The sequence below is a fragment of the Pollicipes pollicipes genome, unplaced genomic scaffold (genome assembly GCF_011947565.3).
Source record: "Pollicipes pollicipes isolate AB1234 unplaced genomic scaffold, Ppol_2.1 Scaffold_4740;HRSCAF=5597_pilon_pilon_pilon, whole genome shotgun sequence".
Lineage (NCBI taxonomy): Eukaryota > Metazoa > Arthropoda > Thecostraca > Pollicipedomorpha > Pollicipedidae > Pollicipes > Pollicipes pollicipes.
In genome coordinates this window covers 6,133,426-6,146,388 of record NW_023596545.1, presented here as the reverse complement: position 1 = coordinate 6,146,388, position 12,963 = coordinate 6,133,426, and the positions used below count along the sequence as shown (strand labels likewise).

Below are 12,963 nucleotides of genomic sequence, written 5' to 3'. Positions count from 1 at the left end.
AAGTCATAGGTTGATGATCAGCACGACTTGTGTAGTCCATATGTAATCAGCTGTAAATGTGACTTCTGTCAAATTTCACGGTGATGCGATGAACAGTTTGGAGAAGCCTAAAAAACGTAGCGGGGGGAAAGAGGGTCGCTCCAGCCGTTCCAAGCTTTTCCGGCGTTGAACGATCCGGGAGATGCATCTAAAACAGCCGAAAGCGCCTCCGCCAAGCCATGTCTCGGTGTCTTAAGAGCAAGTGTTTATGGGCATTACAGCAATTTCGATGCGTGTTGGACAACCATTTGCCCAGTAGGTCTTCGTAAAAAACCGCTGTGGCTTGAAAATGATGCAGCCTTGGCTATACGTAGTTAGACGATACCTCAAAACACGGTGGCACCTTCATACACGTCTTTCTTTACTAAAATAGATGCTATGGCTTTACGGAAATCTGTGATCTGTAAACAATAATCACAGCTCCCTACCGCCGTAACTAATCGCTATTCGTAAAGAAAGGAGGTCTGAATTACAAGCAGGAAAGAAAAGCACGTATTTTCATGAGAGACCGTAGTCCATGATGCCCTTCAAGATTTTACTTCTATATGTTTCGTTTCAAATAATTCACGGGAAACATTGTCGATGTTAGCGTGACAAGCTTATATGCTTGAGCACTTTACAGCTTCGACAGGTTCTCATTCGTCGAATCAAAAGCCCGTCATCCCTTTCAGTGTGACCATGTTTTCTGCGCAGCATTGTCAAGGAGTATCTGTTCACAAAGCAGCAAACGCTGCCGCCAAGCGGCGGATGCCACCGGGCACCCTCTCCCCAATTTGTCGGTGTCCCGCGTCCAGGCGAAATGTGTCCAGTCCGGCGAAGGGTGCCGTGCTCCCAGGTGCTTCCGCTAACTACTAACTACTAACTACTAACTGCTACTAACTACTAACTGCTACTAACTACTAACTGCTACTAACTACTAACTACGTACTAACTAGGTGTAGTAATAATGATCGACCTCTAATATCTTATTCCATACAACAAACTTGTCTCAACACTTTGATTGGATGATTTTCTTGGATCATATCCCACTAAGCAGAGTTTAGCAGGCACTAAGCAGAGCTTATTGCCTGAGCCCTTACCCATCATTCCGTCGTGAATTTCCAGGTCAACAGCATCATTTTATGGCGAAAGTTTAGCATGTCGGAATGCTCGACACGTTCCGCCCCGCACGTGACCTTATGTGACCTTTAACGGCCGCTGCCACAGGCCATAGGCCATCCCAGCCAGGGCGAAATAGCGAGCGCTTAAGCGACTCGAGCCCACCCTCCTTGCTACCAGCAAATTGGGAAGCAGGTGCTCTAACCGATTGAGTTAGGGGGGGGGGGGGAAGGGGCGGCGCACGATCTACCAAGAATGACTAATTAAACGATGGCATTAAGTGATCATTGGTTATCCCGATAAAACTCGATGTTTCAAGGTGTGCTAATTATATCAAGTTTATGAAGCTCAATACAGGGACTACTTCAAGTTATCACTGTTAAGTCTTCTCTTATATGCTCAAAGACATCTTCATAGTGACGGTGGATCCCTGCCAGCACAGAACTCTCAACTCATCATATTGAAAAACCAGGAATTCAGGTCGTCTTTTGCTTACATGAAGTCATATTACAAGGTTAATGACCAAAGCGGCCGCGTGCGCTGCAGAACAAATGAACTACTATTGTGGATCGTGGCCATGTGTTCCAGACCATGGTCCAATTTGGGCTAATATACTTCACGCCCCCATTCAAATATTGTTTACCGATGACCGGGGGTTGTGGCAACTGGAGGTTCTCCGCGCTGACTGGGACAATTGCGCTCACTGCGCTGTTCTGGTGCTGCATAGTTGTCCGAGCGTTCCTGGCACTGCACTCGTGTTCTGTCCCCAGTCTTAGTTAGTCCCAGTACCTGGTTCTTATGACAAACTATGTCCACACCACTTTTCTGTCTCAGCTCTCAGTTCAAATGCCCTGTCACACATTCCCACCGGCGCTGCTCTCTCGCCTCTGTCCTTGTGTTCATATCACTCACTTCTGGCTCAGTATCGTTCTCTCCTGCTCCATGACAACATCACATGACACATGTTGATGTGCGGCCCCTATTCAGGCATCTGTGCCTTTACACCTCCGTTGTCTCAGCGTTCGTACCTCCGCGCCGCCGCTTTCACAACACCCCCCGCCTCTGCCAACGCCCTGTCCTAACACCCCCGCCTCTGCAACGCCCCCTGTCCCCAGCACCCACACCTCTGCGCCGCCCCTGTCCAGCACCCCACACCTCTGCGCCGCCGCTGTCCAACACCCATACCTTTGCGCCGCCGCTGTCCCAACACCCACACCTCTGCGCCGCCCCTGTCCCAGCACCCATACCTTTGCGCCGCCGCTGTCCTAGCACCCACACCTCTGCGCCGCCGCTGTCCCAGCACCCACGCCTCTGCGCCGCTGCTGTCGCAGCCCCACGCCTCTACAACGCCCTTGTCCTAGCACCCACATCTTTACGTTGCTGCTGTCTCAACACCTACGCCTCTGCTTCACTGCTGTTATTAGCACCCCACACCTCTGCGTCACTGCTGTCCCAGCACCCACACCTCTGCGCCGCCGCTGGTCCCAGCAGCCATGCGTCTCGGCGCGGTGCTGCCGCCCGTTCGCCGTGATCGCCGGTGGGGGCCGGGCTCTAAATCCGCCGGTGCGGGACAGCCCGGGGTGACGGATCGACCGGCGCCAGCGGCCACTGTTTGGTGCGGCGGCACGTTACGGGGCGACTCCCGCCGCCGCCGCTTGGTACCATCGATCCCGGGCCGACCGCTCGACGGCCTCGTGTACGGCTCTGTGACGACCGGCGCCCGACCGACGGCGTCCATAGCAACGACCGCTGATGGCGGCGGCGCCCGGCGGTCATGTCACACCACGGGCGGCGCGCCCGGGCCGCGGCGGCCACGCAGGGCCGTCAGATGACTCTGCGCGTCTTTAGCCGGCTGCGAATGCCAGAACACACGATGGATGGCGGAGATCTTCTGCGAAATTGGCGATTGGCGGCTGACTTTCGAGTCCATTGGGCCTTGAATATGCACGGCGGAGCGTGGCTTGACGCATTGGATGGGGCCACACGACGCTTGGGCTTTCGCCGCCCGCTTCGGGTGCGGCTGGCGGATTTAGCGGGATCTGGCGGCGTTGAGCAGCACGAATGATGCGCATCTTAAACGCACGCGGCGCGGCTCGTCCGCTATCTCGGATCATCTTGAGCACGGCACGCAGGACTGCCGCCCTTTGTTTTAACGAGCGACGGGAACACGCGGAATCTGGCTGCTCTGCTCCGATATTTGGACGGAATCAGAAATGTTTTGTTTCCAGTCCTCACCACTGCCGAAATGGGGGAGCAGGTGTGCTCTCCGCCAAGAGGGTTTTGTTGAACTAATGTGCTGAGGGTTGATGACTACGCTCCTTTGTGTGTACTTTAAATGCTCATTTCGCGCTAGATGCCCAACAAACGCAGCGGAGATAACGCCAGGTCACTGAACAAGCGCTCACTGTGTAAATGCTGCATTGACAAGAGACCAAAGATGTTTGTTTGCTGAGAATACCGAACCGGAATAACAAGGCGTACCACGCGCGACGACCCCTGTTGTGTAAGGTAAAGAACAATGTAAGAAACGTGCGTGCTTAAATTAGGCGGACGAGATTGCAGTAAACTATGCAGGAAGAAGGACGTACAGACGTTTTCATTCATGTATCTAAAGCTACTCATAACTTCATTTTGCTTATGCGCTGGAAGATTCTTGGGTTGAAGTAGGTATGTAAGGCTGTGGATGCCGGCTTGCGGTTTTGTTGCGATAATTTATAACATTACGTAAGTGAGTATAGTAATTCGTGGTAAGCTGGTAAGTAAATTGGTATTTTTGACTATTGATATCAGCTTTTATTACGATCACTCCTTACATTATATAAGTGCCCTCGTCATGCATGGGGTAAACGTTTTGACCGCGTGTTATTAAATCGAGACTCGTGCCGTTACCAAGCTCGTCTGTAGGGATTAACGACCCACTGAGCTGCTGAGGCTACACGGTGTCGCCCGCTCCTTACCCTGGCTGGACGAGCGGACACCGCGTGGAATCGATCCCGTACCTCCAGTTTCCCAGAGGTATAGCTTAACCACTACGTCATCGGTGTCCTGCCCAAGAAATTCCAATTTTGTTAGGCTGCTTCATGATTTTGTGTCGATGCGTAATGCTTAGCATACCAATTGGGAAAGCTTGCAGGCTGGACGAACATACAGCGCAGTTCTCGCCAAGCTGGACGAACATACAGCACAGTTCTCGCCAAGCTAGACGAACATACGGCACGGTTCTCGCCAAGTTGAATTCGATTGTACTGAAATAGACAACACACCTACTCTATGTTCCAACATCGCTGCAGCGCCCGGCGTAGTCAGACACATATAGCGCTATCTAGGTACAACCCTGCGATTAAAATATGTTGAAGGGCGTACATTCAGTGCACGTATGGGATGTGCCGTTACGAATGGCTTGCAAGCAATTGCATCATGTCGATCTCACTGAAAAACGAGAATTCTGAGCACCACAGCAAGCAGATTTATGACAGCTCTGAGAATTAACAACTGCGAGGAGTGCATATACCTTTGTGCGGCTACACCCACTCAGCTCTGCACTGGCGCCGGAGCGGCTTCTGCGCGGTGCCGGCGGCTCGCGTGGAGGCTGCCGAGCTATCAAAGTCGCTAGGTAAATTTTGACCAGCCAGGTTAACTTATTTCACGCGAGCTGTACATGATCGTAGACGGGCATTTTATGTTATCCGTGGTGTAATGGGTGGTAATCAGTACTTCAAGTTTTTAGAATGGCGAAATAAGCTGCTATCTTAACATAGTGTTGAAAACACAACCAATTCAAAACGAAGATAAAACATGTAACCGTAATGTCGAAATGCTATGTTACCAACTACTGAACCGTAGTTACTAATCCTCTGTTTTGCTCAGTTTACGAAAGCATAACATTCTGCTACCCACTGTTGTCGCAGTATTATCCCACCATGCCTCTTTTCTAACCAACTCACGATGCCGTAACGCCATTCCGATGACGTCATGATTGCATCGTACCCCTACCAGATAGTTGATAATGGAATCGATGAAGTACATACACTCAAGGCTCGCGCACTTGCGGCGGGGGAGGTTTGGACTGAGGCAAAAAAGAGTGCGAAGGCGAGACTTGTATTTGCTCGTTGAGACCACCAAATGTTCCGTCCCGTCTTATGCTGCGTTCAGATTAAAACCACCCCCCACTGTAATGCAGAAGCCGCTACAGAGCTTATAGTAATCTATAGGTGTATACTTATCCAGCAATGCTCCCTGAATCAGAGCATTACCACTCCCAATTTAGATCAGCCTGTCGGTCCGGATGCGTGCATTCTGCAATTAAATCCATTCGGATTGCTGCCCTGTCAGGGCCGCAGCTGGTAGATACATATCGGCTACAGGTGATGCAGTTGCAACCAAGGTAGAGTTCGTCTTTTAGGAGACTGATTGACGCGGGAAATATATAATTTTTTAAAAGATAAGGTAACTAAATATGTAGCACTTGTAATTTAACTTAAAGTCCTTTTCGCAGCTGAATTCAGAGAAGACATCAATTCTGTGTGGATTTGCATGGAGCATTTGCAGCTTAAGAGTATTAACCACAGGAAAAGAGCGTGCAGAATAAGGCGGGTCTCTTATTCAGCCGCACGAATCCAGCTCCCTGACGCTGCTCGACTCGGGGTGTAACTGCTTTTTGTGCATTTGCGATCAAGTTTATTAGTTTCTCTGCTACCTCCCCAGCTCCCGACATTTCCCTGCTACCCTCCCCCAACTTATTTTGCGAAATTACGCCGCTGGCACGTTCACAGAGAAGCGTCCGCAGAGTCTGCTCACTCCGTGATACCAGCCATCGTGCGCGCGGCCTGGAAGCATTTTTGTATGAAAGTAGTTGTGACTAAGTGCAATACTACATTTCAACCGCGAGTCTCTGGGGCTTTTTGCTCGCTCCGCTCAACATTTTAAAAAGATACCAAAGCAATTTGAGCTGGAGTGCTGAAACAGGCAGCGCCTCCAAGTAAGCCCCCAGTGTGAGTCATTTAATTTATTTTACCGTCTGCTGTTATCTTCCTGTTATACAATATTATCAGAGCAGTATGGAAAGAGGAGTCCATGTGCGTGCAGGTAGAGACTCAGATCACTTTTCACCACGGCTGGCCTAAGTTATGCTGGGTCACCGGTGGGCTTGGTGCAGGTTACTTGACGGTCTTCATCATATTGATGCGTACGGCATGTGTTTCCAGTTTGCAAGTAGGTATGTAAGAAGCGAGTCATCGGTGGTCGTCAGCAGTCAACTTCCAAAACCTTTGAAAACTATTATGTGTGAGCACATATTGCGTTATTTTCCTTGTCAAACATTTATCACGCCCTCGTTACCTGAAGTGACCTGACTTGACCTTGAGTCATTTATAGAATAAAGGGCTTACTAGCTTACCTCAAAGATTCACTTTCTACGCTTGGATTTTCCACGCTACGCTTTTTCTACTTTTGGATTTTACCCTATGGATGTACTTTCAAATTGCTGTATTATGTGATTTGTAAAAGAATATCTGATTGAAACCTCTTAGATGTTTCTTTTTTCGTTAACAAGCATTTAAAGGTCCATGCAGAAGTACAGGGAAATGCGATGTTTCACAGTGCAGTCACGCATGCCATAATTTGCGCCGGTAGAAAGAGAAATTGTGTTTCTCAACAGTGCAGCATATAATAAGGGCCATGCGATATAAAATTAGAGGTACTCCACCTTTCGTGATAAAGATAAGATCCTGAAACAAGGGTTTATTGGTTATACAGCTCGCCTATGAAAGAGGCTTTTTTTCTTGACCTGGAACTTGATCTTACCGATTATCTTCACGATGATAGATATTGTTTTTGCTCTACAAAAATGTCGGGTTGCCAATTCCGGCCTTTGCGTCAGCGTCTTGGATTGATTGGCTGCGAAGTTAGCTGCACGGACCATGAAAATAAAACCCAGTGAGTCGTATAGTGGAAAGTGTCCCAGTAGCTCTCGGCTTAAGAAGGTAATAAATCGTGTCCTTTGCCATGGAATGGATATTACAGCACAGCGTTCGGAACTGCGTGAAGTTGTCATGTCACGAAATTGTGTGATGATGAGGCTGTCAGGTCACGAGATGACGTGATGATGAGGTTGTCATGTCACGAGATGGTGCGATAATGAGGTTGCCATGTCACGAGATAGTGGGATGCTGAGGTTGTCATGTCACGAGATGGTGTGATGCTGAGGCTGTCATGTCACGAGATGGTGTGATGATGAGGCTGTCATGTCACGAGATGGTGTGATAATGAGGTTGCCATGTCACGAGATGGCGTGATGATGAGGTTGTCATGTCACGAGATAGTGGGATAATGAGGTTGCCATGTCACGAGATAGTGGGATGCTGAGGCTGTCATGTCGCGAGATGGTGTGATGATGAGGCTGTCATGTCACGAGATGGTGTGATGATGAGGTTGTCATGTCACGGGATGGTGTGATGATGAGGCTGTCATGTCACGAGATGGTGTGATGATGAGGCTGTCATGTCACGAGATGGTGTGATGCTGAGGTTGTCATGTCACGAGATGGTGGGATGCTGAGGTTGTCATGTCACGAGATGGTGTGATGATGAGGCTGTCATGTCACGAGATGGTGTGATGATGAGGCTGTCATGTCACGAGATGGTGTGATGATGAGGCTGTCATGTCACGAGATGGTGTGATGATGAGGTTGTCATGTCACGAGATGGTGTGATGATGAGGCTGTCATGTCACGAGATGGTGTGACCGTACTGTGATCAGTCGGCCTGCATCCGTCGGGCATACATTTGCGGCCCGACCAGGCTCTGCTGCCCTGGCCGGGCCGTGCCCGTGTGCCGGAAAGGCAGGGGTCTGGCGCCAGCCCTAGCCAGCGCTGCTCACCGCGCGGTGTTGACGGCACGTGCCGCCCCTCCGATCGATACACGCCGCCGCCACTGTTCGCAAAGGGAGCCGTGAGAGCGGCAAGCAGCGTCCCACGCCTTCACGTCTGCCGAGGGGGAGACACCGCCGGCCCGCGCCAGGCCTGCAGCCTGCCGCAGGCTGCCCCAAAATCCCTGCAACAGCCCGCCCACCCCCGCCGCTGGATCTGCAGTCTTGCATGACAACCCCGGAATTTGCGGATATCAGCAGTTCCCATAAGAAAGTGTTAGTGTTTTCAAGCCATTCCATGGCTTGCGGCTACCCCGGACTGTCACAGGGTCAGCAGCGGCCATGATAACCTCACGGTGTGCAGTTGTCCCTACACTTAAAAGGAACTGCAGCTGCTTCCAAGCTCGATCATCGATACGTTTCTGGCAGAGGGCACGCGTAGTCTTAGGTTTCTCGCCAGAGTTCACTCTTTATCGATCTTAACGTATCAAGTACGCAAATTTTCAAGATGCTCAAAAGTGTCTCACTCCTTATCAGAATGTTTTGGGGCTAATCCTGCCCCGGATCTTGGGCTGTACGTGGTGAAATGGCTAGAGTCCAGGCATCGCAGTCTCCAGATCCTGAGTCACGGCCCCAGCTATCCATATTTCACCAGCGTCAAGGCGGCAGACATCCTGACACATGGCCGCGTCGGTGGTCCTACAGATAAAGACTCCGACAAATAGCCTGGCAATTATCGTAAAACTTTGGGACCACCCGGTCAGTGTCCTCACTGCTGTCCCGATACGGTCGATGAGAACGCAGCGATGTCTGCATTCCGTCCTTCGAGTCGCAGTGGAGGAGTTCACACGCACCATGGTGCCGTTGACACGGCCATAACCCCAACCAAGACGAGTGACGGTGGTGTCATGCAGCCAGCCTGCAGTCGTCACCACCAAACTGCCAACTCTAGGCGGTTCTCCGGAGCAGGGGCCAATTTCTTACTCGGAACCAGTGAGGCGAAGGTCGGCCGGCTTAAGCCGGCGCGGGAGCTGAGCCAGTGAACTCGTTATGCTCAACAACTTCAGGGAACCATGTTATCGTACATGTAATCGGATTCCGGTGCTGCGCTTGCTTAGTAAGTTATTTGCCTCTGGGCTTTCCTGGGCGCTAGAAAAACAGACCAGATTGGGAAAGGCATTAAATTTGAAAGCAGATTGCTGTGGGATGAGAAAAATGTAAGACCTTGAATGGTTTACTCCCGGAACACCATTCCAGAAACCGTTGAATAACAGCTATAAGCGACTGCGAATGATTAAAGATAATGATGTTATGGACTGCAGGTATTTGAAAGGAAGGGTTTGACGATAAAGTTAATTGATTATTTTTTTAGACTGGTTTGTTAAACATTACATTTTCGGAGAAGGAAAGCGACATTGCATGCCACATTCTGCGAGACATACGTTCATGTCATTTGTGATCTCTCAGCCAAGGCTAAATTTCAAACCGGAGTAAATTGTGAATTTCTTCATTTGGCACCTTTGGAACAGTTTGAATAGGGGCGATCTGACTTATCAACTGCGCTTGATACAGTTGTCTCAACGTGTATTTTTATCATACTGGCTCGCTCCTTGCTCGTTCTACATGTGCCCACTCTCTAACAAGTCTCTTTTAATATTTCAATTGTTTTCTCAGTTTCCCCGGGGCGCGGTTCTGTCTGTCGGGAAGCGCATTTTATTATGAAGACAAAAGTGTAGGTTCTGGCAAATTGCGATTCACAAGTGCTTCATCGCCAAGTGGACTATGTTGGCTACGTATTCATGTCTTCACTCAGAGCGAATCTCACATGCTTTCACTTCTCAGTGTGCGCACACGGGAGAGGTGAGGTAACTCCCAATGGCCAGCGCGTTCCCGTGTTCTTAGCTCAAATGACGTTTGTTCGTCTTCAGTAGACTTAATTGAGTTGCTCGTTCGATGAACGCACTGGTGTTGAGAATTTCCGAAGGAATGCTGCAAACCAATTCAAGTTGGCCCTGTTGACCTACTTAATGCCATCCTAAAATGGACTAATTTGCCCGCTATCTCCCTCCAACGAACATGTTCTCATCCTGTCAGTAGAGTCAGCGGGCTCACGGACTCGACTGACGCCGTCCCCCCGCACGGAGGCGACTGACGCCGTCCTCCGCGGAGGTGACTGACACCGTCCTCCGCGGAGGTGACTGACACCGTCTTCCTGCACGGAGGCGACTGACACCGCCCTCCGCGGAGGTGACTGACACCGTATCCCGCGCAGAGGCGACTGACACCGTCCTCCGCGGAGGCGACTGACACCGTCCTCCGCGGAGGTGACTGACGCCGTATCCCGCGCGGAGGCGACTGACACCGCCCTCCGCGGAGGTGACTGACACCGTATCCCGCGCAGAGGCGACTGACACCGTCCTCCGCGGAGGCGACTGACACCGTCCTCCGCGGAGGTGACTGACGCCGTATCCCGCGCGGAGGCGACTGACACCGTCCTCCTGCACGGAGACGACTGACACCGTTCTCCTGCACGGAGTCGACTGACGCCGTCCACCTGCACGGAGGCGACTGACACCGTCCTCCGCGAAGGTGACTGACACCGTATCCCGCGCGGAGGCGACTGACACCGTCCTCCTGCACGGAGACGACTGACACCGTCCCCCTGTGCGGAGGCGACTGACACCGTCCTCCGCGGAGGCGACTGACACCGTCCTGCACGGAGGCGACTGACACCGTTCTCCTGTGCGGAGGCGACTGACACCGTTCTCCTGTGCGGAGGTGACTAACACCGTATCCTGCGCGCAGGGAGCTGCTCTCGCGGAAGCGCGTGCGACCAGACCTGCTACGACCTGCACGACGGCACGTACGAGTGCGGCTGCCGGCCGGGCTTCGTGCTCAACGACAACGGATACAAATGTGACGGTGAGTCACGCCGACCGAGCTGGGACGGATGAGTCAGGGGGCTGTCCAGAGGATGTCCGGACGGGAGACGAGCAGGGGTGAGAGGGCGAAGAAGTGGAGCGAGACCAGAGAGCGCGGTGTGAAGGGGAGACGGAGGGGAAGCGAAATTAGAAGCAGTCAGGTGTGGTCGCAACTGTGTAATCGCAATTGAGTAGTCGCTATACCAGTTCAAATAGGTTCCTCAAAGCCCAAATGCAATGCGTGTGGATCTGAGTGTATCCCACTTTACGTAGTTAGCATGATATATTCATGCGATCTTTAGCGGAGAGCAATGCTCAGTTTCTTTGTCTTGTACAGTTTAAATCCTTCTAAATATAAACGTTGCTTACGACAGCAACACGCCACCATCAGGCTGGGTTAAGGAGTACCACAGCCCTTGACTGAGCATGACACCAATGGGGCAGGGAAGAACGAATAGCAATGTTTTCTTAATCTAGATCTAGGTATTGACACATTTACGGCGAAAACATCCCCTAATAACATCCGCCAATAACTCGAAGTCATCCGGATTGCCGCAGTGTCCCAGATTCAATTGAAAACCAGTACGACATAAGATTAGCTGGTCTGCACCAGGCTGATAAGCGAATCTGTGTTTCTGCAGTGCTTCAACGGTATTGGGAACCAGCTGTTTGGAAAATCGAATGGGAGTGAGCGTGAACTTAAACCCAATATGTGAGCTTTGTCACCTGTAGCTTTCCCATCCACGAAACTTTTGCTAACACCACAATGCCATCTTTGCCATCGACCGTGTTTTGGGCCAATACGCTCACTCGCTTCTAATGTCGTTGTTTGTGTGGTTCGCAACGCACGAGCCGTTTTCTATTACAAAAAACCGCTACTGGCCAATCCTCCCATCTGATGCGCTTTAGGCGAAGACAAGCGTGCCACAGGCGGGTTTCAATCTTATGGCGAGGAGCGCTCGTGAGCCGGGGGCAAGCGTGTTAAAGCGCGGAAGGCGGCGGAGGACATGCTGTAGTGCGGGAGGCGGCGGAGGACATGCCGTAGTGCGGGAGGCGGCGGAAAACATGCTGTAGTGCGGGAGGCGGCGAAGGACATGCTGTAGTGCGGGAGGCGGCGGCAGACGTGCTGTACTGCGGGAGGCGGCGGAGGACATGCTGTACTGCGGGAGGCGACGGCAGGCGTGCTGTACTGCGGGAGGCGACGGCAGACATGCTGTGGTGCGGGAGGCGGCGGAGAACATTGCTGTGGTGCGGGAGGCGACAGAAGACATGCTGTGGTGCCCGGCGGCGACGGAGGACATGCTGTCGTGCGGGGAGGCGGCCGAAGACGGTGCTGTCGTGTGCGGGAGGCGGTGGCCACCAGCCTCGCGGCCAGCTGGCAGGCTGCAGCTATAAAATCACTATCTCAGCTCGATATTTGCGCAGTGCTTTCAATATTACATGTTCATCAAGTTTGTGGACGCCCTCAATGTGTGTTGCCCTTAATCCAAAGCTCCCTCAGCTATTTCAACATGGAGCTTCGCTTGCGAGTGAGAGAGAAAGAAGGGAGAGAGGAGAGAAGAGAGAGAGAAGAGAGAGAGAGAGAGGAGAGAGAGAGAGAGAGAGAGGAAGAGAGAGAGACAGAGAGAGAGAGACGAGATGAGAGGAGAAGAGAGAGAGAGCAAGAGAGAGAGAGAGCAGAGAGAGAGAGAGGAGAGAGAGAGAAGAGAGAGAGAGCAGAGAGAGAGAAAGAAAGAGGAGAGAGAGAGAGAGAGAGAGAGAGAGAGAGGAGATAGAGAGGAGAGAGAGAGAGAGATAAGAGAGAGAGAGAAGAGAGAGGAGAGCAGAGAGAGGAGAGGAGAACGAGAGAGGAGAGAGAGAGAGAGAGAGAGAGCGAAGAGAGAGAGAGAGAGAGAGAGAGAGAGAGAGAGAGAGAGAGAAGAGAGAGAGAGAGAGAGAGAGAGAGAGGAGAGAGAGAAGAGAGGAGAGAGAGAGGAGGAGAGAGAGAGAGAGAGGAGAGAGGAGGAAGAGAGAGAGAGAAGAGAGAGAGAGAGAGAGAGAG

The 12,963-nt window shown here is 51.6% G+C and overlaps 1 protein-coding gene across 1 annotated transcript in view; it reads left to right on the top strand.

Moving 5' to 3' along the window:
* The window catches only part of LOC119098945 (pikachurin), a 45,288-nt gene that overhangs the window by 4,739 nt on the left and 27,586 nt on the right, over positions 1-12,963 (top strand). Inside the window, exon 4 of the mRNA XM_037222000.1 lies at positions 10,807-10,923. Within this exon, the coding sequence (XP_037077895.1) occupies positions 10,807-10,923 (117 nt within the window). The remainder of the gene's footprint in view (positions 1-10,806; positions 10,924-12,963) is intronic.